The sequence below is a fragment of the Tachypleus tridentatus genome, chromosome 10, assembly GCF_004210375.1.
Source record: "Tachypleus tridentatus isolate NWPU-2018 chromosome 10, ASM421037v1, whole genome shotgun sequence".
In the NCBI taxonomy this organism is placed as follows: Eukaryota; Metazoa; Arthropoda; class Merostomata; order Xiphosura; family Limulidae; genus Tachypleus; species Tachypleus tridentatus.
In genome coordinates this window covers 143,996,774-144,010,833 of record NC_134834.1, presented here as the reverse complement: position 1 = coordinate 144,010,833, position 14,060 = coordinate 143,996,774, and the positions used below count along the sequence as shown (strand labels likewise).

The 14,060-nt window shown below is 30.8% G+C and overlaps 1 protein-coding gene across 8 annotated transcripts in view; it reads right to left on the bottom strand.

Annotated features, from left to right (window-relative positions):
- aPKC (protein kinase C iota type) overlaps positions 1-14,060 on the bottom strand; it is an 81,453-nt gene that overhangs the window by 57,473 nt on the left and 9,920 nt on the right. For 6 of the 8 annotated variants that reach the window (XM_076464213.1, XM_076464215.1, XM_076464212.1 and 3 more), the window contains 2 exons: positions 7,532-7,653; positions 365-454 (listed from right to left, as the gene is read on the bottom strand). In XM_076464213.1, the coding sequence (XP_076320328.1) occupies positions 365-454; positions 7,532-7,653 (212 nt within the window). Of the gene's footprint in view, positions 1-364; positions 455-1,541; positions 2,080-7,531; positions 7,654-12,984; positions 13,004-14,060 lie in introns of those variants that run through there. The other 2 variants (XM_076464217.1, XM_076464219.1) reach the window with 2 other exon arrangements.

The window sequence follows — 14,060 nt, the reverse complement described above, 5'->3', positions numbered from 1 at the left end:
TGTACAAGTTAAAACTTTTAATATTATAATTTTTACTAATGTAATGGTTTATAGGTAACATAAGCAACTATAAAATCAAGCTCTTTACAGTTAAATTTTGTAAGGTTTCTAATAACTAACGAATAACTCATTTTCTGGCACTTGCACATTGTTTATAAAAATTCAATAAAAAATAAAGAATCATTTGTAATAATGCCTTAAGTCACTTTCCTCTTAAAATAAATTGTAGAAATGTAAGCCTTAATGAAAGTAAACACTAAATTCAATCTTTTCCTAGAAAAAGTCAAATGGAAGCTTCAATGAAAGTTAACCCTAAGTTCAATCTTTTCCTAAAAAAAGCATGCTTATTACATCATTAACTCACCATGAATTGTGATTTCAGAATCTTTGTTTAACTCATACAGTCGTATAGCTTCTTCCAACTCAGCTTGTGATGAAATGGTACATGGATCACCTGGCAAGTAAGAAAATAAAGGGGATAACCTTGCTTATAAAATAATTTTTTCTTCAAAGATACGTATTATTTGAAGAGAATTGCACCAGTGTTCATAAAAAGATGGGTGTGGTCAGATATCAAGTCTTATTTTCATGAAATAGTTCTTTATAGGCATTCATTATCTTGGAGAAAAAAAATAAAGATTGATTTATTTACTAAAAATCACTGTATAATAGAATATTATATTACATTGATTTAAAAATAGAGTTATTTTTATAAGAATACTAATATTTTTGTTCTACTTAGTTGACATTTGTTGATTATCTCTTATGCTAACTATCTATAACCAATGTTACACAATATACATAAAATTACTTCCAAGGACACACCCCACCAAAAAAATAAATAAAAAAATCCAGCACTAGAATTATTAGTAACTTCTATTTCCATAGCAGAGATCTTAAGCCTATTTTTCAAACTAATTCATAGACTGAATAAATTGATACTGACATTTAAAATGTTTTTGACCAATAAGTGTCATGAAAAACAATATAACATTTCTTAAAGATCTGCAACATGTACATTATGTAAACTAGCCTCCCATTCAGAAATAGATGCAAATAATTTACCATCTTATTCTTCCTAATTTACAATATCCACATACAAGTTTTATTCCAAATTATTATATGAACTATTGGGATTTGAATATCCTAACTAAATCCATATCACAGAGTATCCTTAAGTTTGTTTTGGTAATTTGCTGACACTAAAATATCCTACTTATGAAATACCCATGTAGGCTCACTGCTCTGAATGTTTTTATATTAAAGGAATGAAAAAAGATCCCCTATTTAGAAGTTTTATTTTGTTAACACTGTGGCAACATGATACGAACTAAATCTGGTTAACATGCTGTCAAATAAAAATAAAAGTCTATTATTGCAAGTCATTTTAGGATCATTTGATGACTAATTTGGATAAAACCTATCCTTTGTCTTAATGCTTTTATTCTGTAAAAAGGCTCAGACAAACAACTACTTTTAACATCAATCTTTTTTTTTTTTTATAACATTTACTAATAAATTACACACAACTGAAACCATACCTTTAATGCCAAAACAGGTAAGATACCAAGTCATTTGAAATGAAAACATGTCCAGAAGAGAAAAAATTTGTTTTGCTTTACTTCCACCGTGTTCTGAAATAATTGTTCTAATTAAACAAACATTTCTCTTTAACTTGTACCTTTTGGTTGAAAATATTTTTTTAAAGTATCTTTTGGTTCAAAGGGCAAAAAAATATTGTCAGACTTATTTTATCAGGCTTCAAGTTCAAATCTCACATGTCACAATCATAATCAATGCACAGGAGAAACATACAGGACATAAACACGTACACAAAATGTAGGTAGTTACAAAGCGAGCAGTTATCACTAATGTTTGTCGAGAGATAGCGATGTGCGTGTGTGTGTGTTATGGCCCTAATAAATTCACTTTATAGGCTATCATGTCAAAACTTTCCAAAACTGATGAGTTGGCTTTTGTGCTAAACTGGTTATAGTTAAATACTATAAATAACCTGATTTTGGCTGAAGATTAATGTGACCAGCCATAATCATAGTACATGCACATATTCATAAAACATTTTCAGGATTTCCTAGACCCACTGTAACTTCTTTTTCCAGGACCTATTTTAAGGAGCATAAATGTCACAGATTTGTTTAGCATACACAGAGTATTATAAAAGTATAATTAGTCTAAATAACATTTATTAAAGTACTTAAATGTATTATGAATCAATGATTTAAATACTTTTTGTCAGTAATGTTAACCTTCCTTGAAAGATTTTGCTAAAAGTCACAGAAATTAAAGCTATTATAACATAATTGCAATATCTATTTCTTTCACATATACATTAACATATCTTTTGATGTTTGTTGGAAATTATTTTTCTATTAAGCCAAGATTCTCTGAATTCTACTACATCCATATCAACATCCTTTTAAAACAATATTATTATTAACAGTCAATCTTTCTTTTAATCATTTAGGTCAGTTATTTTTATAAAAAAAAAGAATGCATGGTATATGTGTCAAGTCTATACTACTAACACTGAGCTCTAGAATAATGCTCATATTCTTCAAACAGAATTGATATCAACTATGATCAGGTGTGATGCAAGATTTTTCTGAAAGATTCTCCACTTCAATCTTCTTGATAACACTGATCATGACTGTGTAGTAAAACTACCAGCACAATGTTTAATAGCTTATTGACTTAAGGTTGTAGGAAGTCACAAACTTCTAAATCTTAGTCAAAAGAAGACTAGAGACTGACTTAGAATTTTATTTTATTTATTTAAAGCCGACAAATTTACATCGAAGGAAGAGACCATAATACAATGAATTGAAAGCTCTACCCAACAGGGGCTGTCCAGGAACAATTGATCCCCTTCGTCTTTTTATTTAATATTCTACAGGAGTGTAAGAAGAAAGTGCAATAAAAAGAATTTCACTATTCACTTCAAATTTTGTCACACTTCTTTTACATACTTTGCAGACACTAAGCTACTGAACATATGCCATCTTCTCCATTTACAGCTATTCACCTTGAATCAAATCATATGATATCTGTAAAAAGTGAATAGTCCCTAGAGGTTTGCCCAGTTAGCTCCTCAACAAAAAGCACAAAGACATTTATGATTCAGGCTGAAATCGTAAGCTTGTTTGTCAATAATTCATTTTTCTGATAATCATTTCTTAACTCTTTTCATTTTGGTTCTTTGACTTTTACATTCAGTTTCAGTAATTTTACCAGTGTTCTGTAAAAGAATAATATACTTTTCATACTTTGCATGCAACTTCTTGAAGTCACCTGCCAAAAGTAGCATTACAAGCTTGTTAGTTCATTTCACTTCACTGATTCACTTAAATACCTTGGCTACTGAAAGGAGAAACCAAAGATTTACTTGGGAAACATTTTTTTGCCAATGTTTTCATGTTGGAATATGATTATTTTAGCTATTAGGTATTTTGCTTTATGATTTGAGATTGGTTACTGATACTTTAACCATCTAAGAACAATGTTTTACAGCTTAAGTTTTTAGAAAATTGTTTATTGTAAAAATTACGATTTTGAAAGTTCTTTGTATCTACTGTCTAGCATTTCAGTTGAAAAAAACATTATGAACATAGCTACTTTTGTAACTATTTGTACTTGTGTATTCAAAGTTTCTGCAGCAAAAATATACCAACGGTTTTGGTTCTACTGATCAGATAAGCATACAAAGCCTGCGTGTGTGATACTTGAGTGTATATATATATATATAAAGTAAAAATATTCACAGTTGCTCGAAGGGAGTTTTTGAAGGTGCAGAAAAAATGTTAATTACAAGAAATGATTTGCACTGAGGCATGTTCTTACACTGTTTCGGAAATGTAATACACACTTTAACAATCTTTTCTACAACACTGCAATTACAAAATATACAAATTAATCTCTTCTACAATATTTCATATTTATGAAACATAATACAGACTTTAAAAAACTTCTACAACACTGCATAGTTATGAAACAGACAACATAGATTTAAAAAACTTCAGATCCATAAAAACCATGAAGCTTATATACATAAAAACAATCATACAAAGATGGAATCACACAAAATTGAAACCATAAGAAGCCTCTAGTACAGAACAATGTATATTACATCACATTTAACATATAAATGATCCTTACATTTACTAATGCTCTTCAAGAAAATGTATCTAAACATGTCTTTTAACCAATAAAGATTTCAACTATCATAACCCCTGGACTGTCCAATAATTTATGAATGTCACTGTGTTACAACCAAGTCAGTTTATTATGACTTATTTCACACTATTTTCTGTATAGAGGAGTTGAAGGAAAAAGATGTCTTAACATTATGTAGACACAGGAAAGAAATGTGATTGTTGACAGTTTTGAGGTGCAGAAAGCAAAGTAGAACCATGTTTATATCAGCTATGTTACACATCTACTATTTCAGTTAGCCTTTCAAAAAAAAACAAAAAAACAGTGATCCAGTCAACTGCCATCCTTCATGGTCAACTATACAACTTCTGTTAGTTACATCAAGCACTGACTTGCTTTCACTCATGGGTTCTTAGAATTCCTCCTTAATGGTTTACTTCTTGATGAAGATCTTACAAGATTTCTCAAGCATGTAGCTAATAACTGCTACCTCTTCCCTTGTTTACACAGTATCACTACTTTACTGTTAAGTGCCATCTCTTTCCTCTGTTTAAAGTGTTACCATGAGGCTATTAGCTCTATTTCTTGTTTGCAGAATCATGAAGTGGCTAGTAAGTGTCACTCTTCCCTTTGTTTGCAGTGTCATTATTTGTCTAGTAAGTATCGACTCTCCAAGCTTCCCATTCACAATATCATGTTGTTGGTTAATGCCAACTCTTCCCCTGTTTATAGTATCATACCTCCTTGTTTGCAGTGTCACTATGTAACTAGTAAAGTGCCAATTCTCCCCTATTTACAGTATTACCACGTGACTAGTAAATGTTACCTACGCTCTACCCTTGTTTGGTTTCATACATATTTTACATGCAAAGTTTTAACTAGAGCCATCACACTAAATCTGCAACAATCAGCAAACATCAGAAACAAAACTGTTTGGCATATTAAGCATATCTCATTTATGCATGAATGCTTTACAAAGGATGAAATACAAGCTAGGAGTATTATGATCAAAATATATGCAAGTATAAACTTATTTCACTGACAGTACACACAAACTAAGTTATCACATTATAGGCTCTTAAGCTTACTATTATCCAACAAGGGCTTAGTAAAGTTAATGTTCTAACTGTAAGCCAGTCTTAGCTTATTTAAAAGTGATAACCAAATAGCTGGTAAACAGTGGCTGTTCAGTGTTGAAGCAATTTGATTTCTGTCCAGTGCTCCAAATGTCAAAGTGAAGAAATTCGACCAAGTGTGGGCAAATGGCAGGCTTTTGTAATGAGATAACTGACAGGAAGGAGACCCAAACTATTCCCTTGAAAATACGGCAGAACCGTCCTTGTCACGATTCCAAGTCCCACCTGTACCTTCTTGTGGTGGAAGCACAATTTTCAAGACTAAAGAACCAAAAGAAGAGCATCCTTTTGAAGGAATTCTCTGGCAAGAAGGGTATTAACAATTAATTAATTAATTGTAGGTACAGGGAAGAAGCAAACCTATTTCCTGAGGTCATAAGGAAATTACACAGAGGAAAAATACTTCTATAACTTGCAACTCATGATAGTTTAAAATCTTTAAGTAATTCATGGAACTCAAGCTTCCCAGTTGTTTGCCATCCTTTTAATAGCTAGGCCAGCTTTCATACAGCCTTCCTACAAAATGTAGACTTTGCTCTTATTATAGATGAAATACCAACCTCTCTTGAACATGACACCAACTCTTAATATCTACAATGTTTATAGGATAAAAAGAAAAACAGAAAATCTTCCTATTGCTAAAAATTGTTACCAACACAAAGATAACAGACTACATACTTTCACATGGATGCTTCTAACATCCTTTTCACTTCAAAGCAGAAAAACAACACTGGAAACTATGTCCACCTCCTCCACACACACACCAAAGCTCCACATATTTCAACACCTCTACTCAACAAGTAAACTAATGCTAGACTAAAAAAATCAACCTAAGATCAAATCTACATAAACCAACTCATCACTTTTCCAAACCTCTTCACTGTGACAGAATCAATATTAACACACCAAACTGTATAGATCAAAAAGTTCCAGAGTAAAATCAATTCAGATCCATAAATCACTTTAATGTGCATATTACAACAGAAGATAAACAACCAAATACATGCTGCAAAATTATAATAATAATTAAACCTATTACCTACTCAAGACATCTGTTTAATATAGCATGTATTAGATATTCTAATGGTCACATTAATGTAAGTTTAACTAAAACTTTACATTATAGTAACTTAAAAAAAACATTAAAAAACCAGTAACTTATCACTAATGAATGCAGAATTGTAAGTGGTTCAAATTGCTAAAGAAATCTGCACAAATTAGAACAGTTTCACAAAATTGATGTAAAATGCAAAATACGAGGGACTCGATTTGATTTCTCTCTTTACAGATGAAACATTATTAAAAATCATGGAGAAAAAGTGAGACATCTACCTTTGAGATTTAAAAATAAATGAACTTTTAAAAACTCACAGAACAATTTGCTTTTCAAGAAATGTATAACTTAAGAAGTTTATTGAACATTTATCAGTTGTCATATGCATAAGAGTTCATTTGGACTATTACCCTCATAACATGGAAAGGGGAAAACACAAAGTCAGCTCTTATTATTAAAAGATTTCTTAAGCCTTCACTTAAAATTCCTTAAATTAACTACTTCCTACACATCCAAAAGGTAGCCAACTACACTATTAAAACATAAAACTGCATTAGCTGAGAATCATTTTTACTCTGCCAGAATGTATGACAAAGGCCAATAAAACCTTGTATCAGTAATTCTGAGAAAATATCAACTATGTCACATACTTGATCATAGTGACCAATATAGAACATGTTATATTCACACTACAATGATTTCAAAACAGAATATCAAAAGGAAAGAAATATAAAAGGGACAAAACACTTTTGTTGTACACAAATTTAAGTTCTCTGGTGTTTGACTTGTATTAAAAATACTAAAATTATTTATTTCTTGCATAACACAGCATCTCATAAATGTAGAAATTATTTTTTCATCTGACAATTATTTTCTTCCAAATTTCCAAAACAATTGTCAGTATTTTACCTGTGTTTCAGAACAAAAACTGCAAATAGTGATACCTTTTCCTTTACAAACAGTTTATCATAAATAACCAAGCACAGACAACAGTTTTGCCCCTGCACTTCTTGAGAATCTTACTTGAAGAATCCACAATTTATTTTAACAGTCAAAATTCTGAGCATTAAATAAACTTCTCACCAATTTACATAAATTAATGGTTGGAAATTCTTGTATCACTTCTATACCACAGCCAACTGTAAAATCTAATAACACCTTAAAAATATACCTTCCTCATCTACCCATTTCATCGTGAATGGTTGTTCTTCATCAAATTTGCAAGTGTCTTTAATTTCTTTACAAAGACTATCTAGGGATATTCCTGGTTCGATGTATGTTATCATCACTTCCCTGAGAAAAAATAAACAAAATGATAAATTCAAAATGTTTTAAAATCAAAAAACAAAAAGAAATACTCATTTTCAAACAACCATGAATTAAAAATGTATTTCAAGACTGCTGGTATAGGAATTGAAATTTTTATTAAAATAGAGAACAATGTTTCAACTTTCTTAGGTTGTCTTCAATTAACATCTTTGTTGAGCTGAAGATGGCCTACGAAAATGTCTTGTCATCACGAACTGACTAATTCACACAGAAATTAATTTGAGAGATGTTTACAGTTCCAAATTATGGAATTATTAGAGCCACAACAGTAAAGGAAATTAAAAACAGTACAGAAGTTATCATTTAAATTAACAATAAATACATAAAAACATGAAGTGTATTAGAGCAATTTTTTAATTGCAATTATTTAATGCTTGTTTGCTTCAAACTTTCAAGCAAATCTACACAAGAGTATTTGTGCATAGTCATCCCTATGTTTGAGCCAACATGTTGGTTTGGTTTTGAATTTCATGCAAAACGTTACATGAGGGCTATCTGTACTAGCCGTCTGTAATTTAACAGTGATAGACTAGAGGGTAGGGCTACTCTTTTACCAGACAGTAGGACTGACTGTTATACTATAATACTCCATGGCTGAAAAGACAAAAATGTTTGGTGTGATGTGGATTTGGACCCACAAACCTCAGACCATGAGTCAAGTGACCTAACCACCTTGCCAGACTTTGATCCAATAAACTAGAGGGTAAGTAGGTAGTAAACAGCATTCAGAGTCAATTCTTGAGCTACTTTTTTCTAATCCAGTAGTGAGTCACCCATTCTATTGTAATGTACCTACAATCCCAAATATTGAGCAGAAACAACTCCTTATCACGATTACTTGGTTTCACAAACTGGGAAAACTAACCAATAAAATGTCCAACATATGTTAACAATTAATATATTAGCTTCCACATGTCCAAACAGCATGGATGACATATTACAACTGGCTTCAGTGAGCTATATAAATATTGTATAGTTATCCATATAAATATGAAACAACTAGGTAAAGTAAAAAAAAGTGTGGTTGGCACTAGGATAAAAATAAATACTACTGGTGGCAGCAAATGTTAATATACCTCATTACAAGCAGGTTCAAGACAAAATTTGTTTTTGGACTTGTTAAAAATTAACAAAACCTAGAAGCATATTATTATTCTTTATAAAATATGGTCTCAGGCTATCCTATTTAATTTTAAAAGGAAGATTCCAGACACACCTAAGTGGAGCAAGAAATCCAGTTTAAAAGAACGAAACAAAAAAACACCAAAAAAACACTGGTGCAGAATTAATGTAGCATGTTACTAAATATAATTCAAGTACTTTACTCCCACTTAGTAATAATAACAGACATTAAAGTACATCAATATAAAACGAATGATTATTTTACTAATATATATCTTAACTACAGTATATCATTAATAAAACTGAAATGTTTAATTATTAAAACAGTACACATTAGGTCACATGCCCTACAAGTTCTACATCTGATCCAAATTCTTCCAAGTTATATCTTTTAATAATTTTAATGTTCTTCCCATTGTCAAAGAACAAAATCAACATCCAGAGATCAAATTAAGCCAATTTATAGCAACAAGTGTTAATCTTAAAATGAATATTACTTTCCTGTTGGATATGCAATATGCAAAAATAAAACAGGCATGAGATAAACAATGCTTTACAAACCTTAAGACTTAACAAAAACAAATCTGACATTTTCAGCATGAAAGTATTGTAATCTTTACTGGCAATCTGGCAAATCTGTAAACATACATTTACTAATTTAAAATTTATAGCATGAAAACTAGAACAAGTACAAAACTGTTACAAGGTTGGTCTCAGGGACCGAGCCCATGCTGAGAGAGTTAAGAACACTTATTCATCAGGAAACAAAATTCAAATTTTACATCTAAAAATCCTTATGTCGAGATAGTGACTGAACATTCATGAAAAACTTTGTTTCATACATTATTTTCACTAATGAATCCTTGTGTGGGTTTGGTCAACCTGACCAATCTAGTAACTACTCTAAAAACTGATTTGTAGTCTTTACAAAGTGACCTGTCCTGGCTGTGTTTTAGTGGAGTAGAATTTTGTGAGATATAGTCACATTTCAATTATTATACATTATGTGTGTATAGAGATTATCACTATTTACAAATAAATTCTTAAATTTTTTTTGAAACATAGAACAGTAAAGAGGTAAAGCAAACAATTATCTACTCTAATTACAACCTTTATACTTAGGTTGCTGCTTGATGTAGGTTGCTAAGCTTTAAGAAATTTCTCACAAAGTGGATGTGAAACAAATTTTTTTTTTGTTTTACATATACATTGGGTATCCAAAAAACCCTAACTTACCATTTTGATACCACAAAATATCATTATAATTTTTCAAGCTCAGTAACTGAGCTGTACTTAGACCTAAATAAATGAAATTTCAAACAGACTAAAGATTCAACTTATCAGCAAAGGTTTGTCTCAAATCCACTAATGGGACATTCTGGCCTTTGGAATAATTATTTACATGTCATATATAGAAGTGTATATAATGGACCACTTCCAGAAACACACAGGTAATGTCTGATTCAGTATAATACTCCAGCAAATGGAAAAGATAGGAGGTTCTTATTTTATATTCTAGCTTGTCAATGTTGATAGTGTTCCTAATTTGTACAAAACTACAGACTTTGTACTTTGTCATCGCAAACATCTAATATGAACCAATGCTTCATTCAACATACTATGTGACACACAAAATCGATGTTTAGGTTTTTTTTTAATATTGACTTTTACATTAAGAAATTAAATAATGTACAATTTGAATTATAATCTACAATTTGATACCAAACTTGATGAATAAACTGATAAAATAGTAGTTCAATAAAACTTCAAATGGGAGTCAAACATGATGACGTGGCCTTTGACCTTTCTGGAAAGGGTTAATGTACTTTCAGCTTGGAGTCACAAAAATTCAGACATCAATTCTAGATGGTTGATAAAAAACAACTTGTATTGAGATAGAACTAAAGATTCTGAAAAAATTTAAGCAAGGGCTAGTGTTCAGAACTGACAGTTGTTAGTTTGAACTTAATACTGATTTGGACAGTAAACATTTAATAAAACACAATAACCTGACAGTTATGCTATATTTTATAGCTCATTCATGACCTGAATTACTTGATGAATTCAATGGCATTCATCAACTAAAAAACAAAATAATTTAAAAAAAGATACAATTTTTTCTGTTGCTAGATGAAGATATTTTTTTACTAAACTTCACATGCAGTGATGGTGTTATACAATATCTAGAGATTCTCATAAAACCAGCAACCATTAGGAAGTGTAAAAATATTCTAGCAGGTTTTCTTCAAGGTTGCACATAGTTTGATGGAAAGATTCAAAGCTTATTTGCAAACATAAGTTAATAAATACCTGATATGCTATTAGTACAGCAGATGCAACCATGACAGGACACCTGTTGCAGAGAAAGCAAGCCACAGAATAGGCCAGACAAGAATTTAGGCAAGTGCTAATAATGGTGTCAAATGGCTGAATAGAGCAAACAGAGGTGTGTATATCTGCAGCTTGGATATGTTCTCCAAACTATCAAAACATGTGGACAGCAATAACCAGTGAGGTGAGAGTGGTTAACATTGGGGAAAATAAAACCAATAAGGTCACTACATCCACAGAAAAAGATTCCTCACACCAAGCCTTGTTTTTGTTGTTTTTTCTAAAACCAAAATAACACAACTGGTTATTTTACTCAGAAATTCATTATTAAGCATTACAGGTAGGCAATTAACTCAATTACCTATAAGAATCAGTGTCTTGCAACATAATTGATTAATCAGTTACAATTAAATCAATTAGTGTAATGAAATATACTAATTGGAATTCATGTTTTTGATTATTGTTTGATTTTTTTTTCAAGTATCTAATATTCACAAATTATGATTAAACTGTTTAATGTCATGAAAATAATTAACTGAAATACTGCCATTAAAATTTAGTTACCTTCTGTTAATTCAGTTTGTTCATTTTAATCAACTGGTGTCACGATTCATGGAATAGGGTAACCATATGTGTAAAAACAGCTGGTTTGGGTTGAATTTTTTTTTAAAAATCACCCATATAAGCACACAAAACAAAACAAAAACTCAACATATTAAGAAACCAAATAAAACACAGCCATAAAACTATGCTCACCAGATAAAATTAATGATGAATTAGACAAAATAAAACAATACTTCATCAACATTAATAAGTTTCCTCCACAAACTGTAGAAAACATCATACGCACACACCTAGACAAAAAGCAAAATCAACTAACAAAAGTAAATATATCCCACAAATTAACAAATTACAAAACCATATACTGCTACATACCATATATTCCCAATATCAGCAGAAAAATAACCAACATTTGGCAAAAATTAATAACAAAATATGATATTCCAATAAATACTAAATTTATTCAAAAACCAGGCACAAAACTAAGGTCTATACTATGTAATAACTACACTGACAAGCACAACACCAATATTACGTATAAAATACAATGTGATAACTTCCACGACTTCTATATTGCAGAAACAAGTAGAAAAATGGAAACCAGATTCAAAGAGCATAAAAAGCCACCTTCACTCGTTTTTGAACACTGCAAATCAAATAAACACAACATAACCATAGAAAACACCCAAATACTAAATAAACAAATGCAAAATTAAAGAAGCTTTACTTATTTATGCAACTCAAGCCCAAAATAAACCAATACAAAGGAACACCTTTATACCTATATTAATAAATATAATCAAATATCTAAGCATGCCCTCTCCAATATTCAGTTACACAACCTCCTTCAAATATGTGGTCAACTATCGGTCAGTTACCTTTCTTTCTTTGTGAACCTGACGATGACGGAAGAAGGTCAAAACATAAAATTTTCTCAACCCAAACTAGCCATTTTTACTGATATATATCTCTACAAGTGAATTTTCTCATCATCACTGATTAGGGTACTAATTAATGCTGTTGATTACTTCAACTATCCAATAATCAAAATATTGCTATAATATTTGTTAAAAGCAATACATGTACTCTATCTACAAGTGTTGAAACATGATTTTGGTCTTAAAAAGTTTTTAGTCATGACATCAGGTGAAAATAATCAGTTGAATGAAAAGAATCAATTAAAGAGCCTAAATATTAATTGATTAGAAAATTTTAAAGATCATACATGCATACCTAAGCTCATTTAAGGATCAGCATATATTTATTAATACAAAAACTTACAGTTCAGCCAATGCTGTAAGAAATGTGGTGTATACATTTGATTGAAGCTTTTCCCACCTGTACTAGTATTTGTGATAGCTGCATTCATTAAAAGTTGGTTGATTCACATTTTTTGTTTCTCTCTTGCTTTACAAAAGAAATATAACCAATGAACATAAAACAAAGCTATTTTAATTCAATACTTCATAAGTAACATTAACAAGTTCCTTTAGGCCAATCTTAAACAAGACCTATGGCTTTTCATCTATTTTCTTTTAGTTTTATTTTTATTACTGAAATGTGCATTTCAAACAGGTGAATGTTCTTCTAGATGGACAGTTAGCTAGGCTAGGTCCACACTGAAAATGGTTCAGTAGCTAATACAAGACAGTGTAAGAGTATATGAAAGTCATAAATCTTTCTGCAAGTCCAACTAATGATAAGACTAATGGCATTCAACTGAGAACACTTAGTCACTGGGACTGTTGTGTAACTTAGTGATGTTATGGAGTAACTGCAGCCACATCCCATCAACAACCATCTCATTTTCACAATAATCAACATAATGAGAAGTGGGAGGGAACTGAATAAATATCAGGTGGCTTTCTCGCATTACTATAATTTTGGAAAAGAAAAAGGAATTAATAGGAAATAAACACAAAATACAGTTCTTTAAAAAACGATTGATTGATTGATTTAGTGTTTTATGGCACAAAGCAGCGAGGCTATCTGCGCCAGACATTCGGTAAAAATGAAAAAAAAAATAAAAAAATAATAAATAAATGTAGTAATAGACATAAATGGAAATGAAGGTAAAACAAAAAAGTATAAAACCAATGTTGACACCTAGTCTACAATGTTAAGATAGAAGGCAGAGTATAAGAAGTTGTAAAGTATTTACTCTAGCAAAAAGGTAATGATCATAACCCGCCAGGAAGATTAACAGGTAAGTTCAAGAACCACCGTCAATCACCTGAAGTTGGTCTTTCCAGTCCTGGTTCCGGGTTATGTGTCATAGCAACCAGTATCAAAATGTAAAAGAATAGAAGTTTTAAAAGATACATAGCAAAATTGTAACAATGAGTAGCCAAATGTCC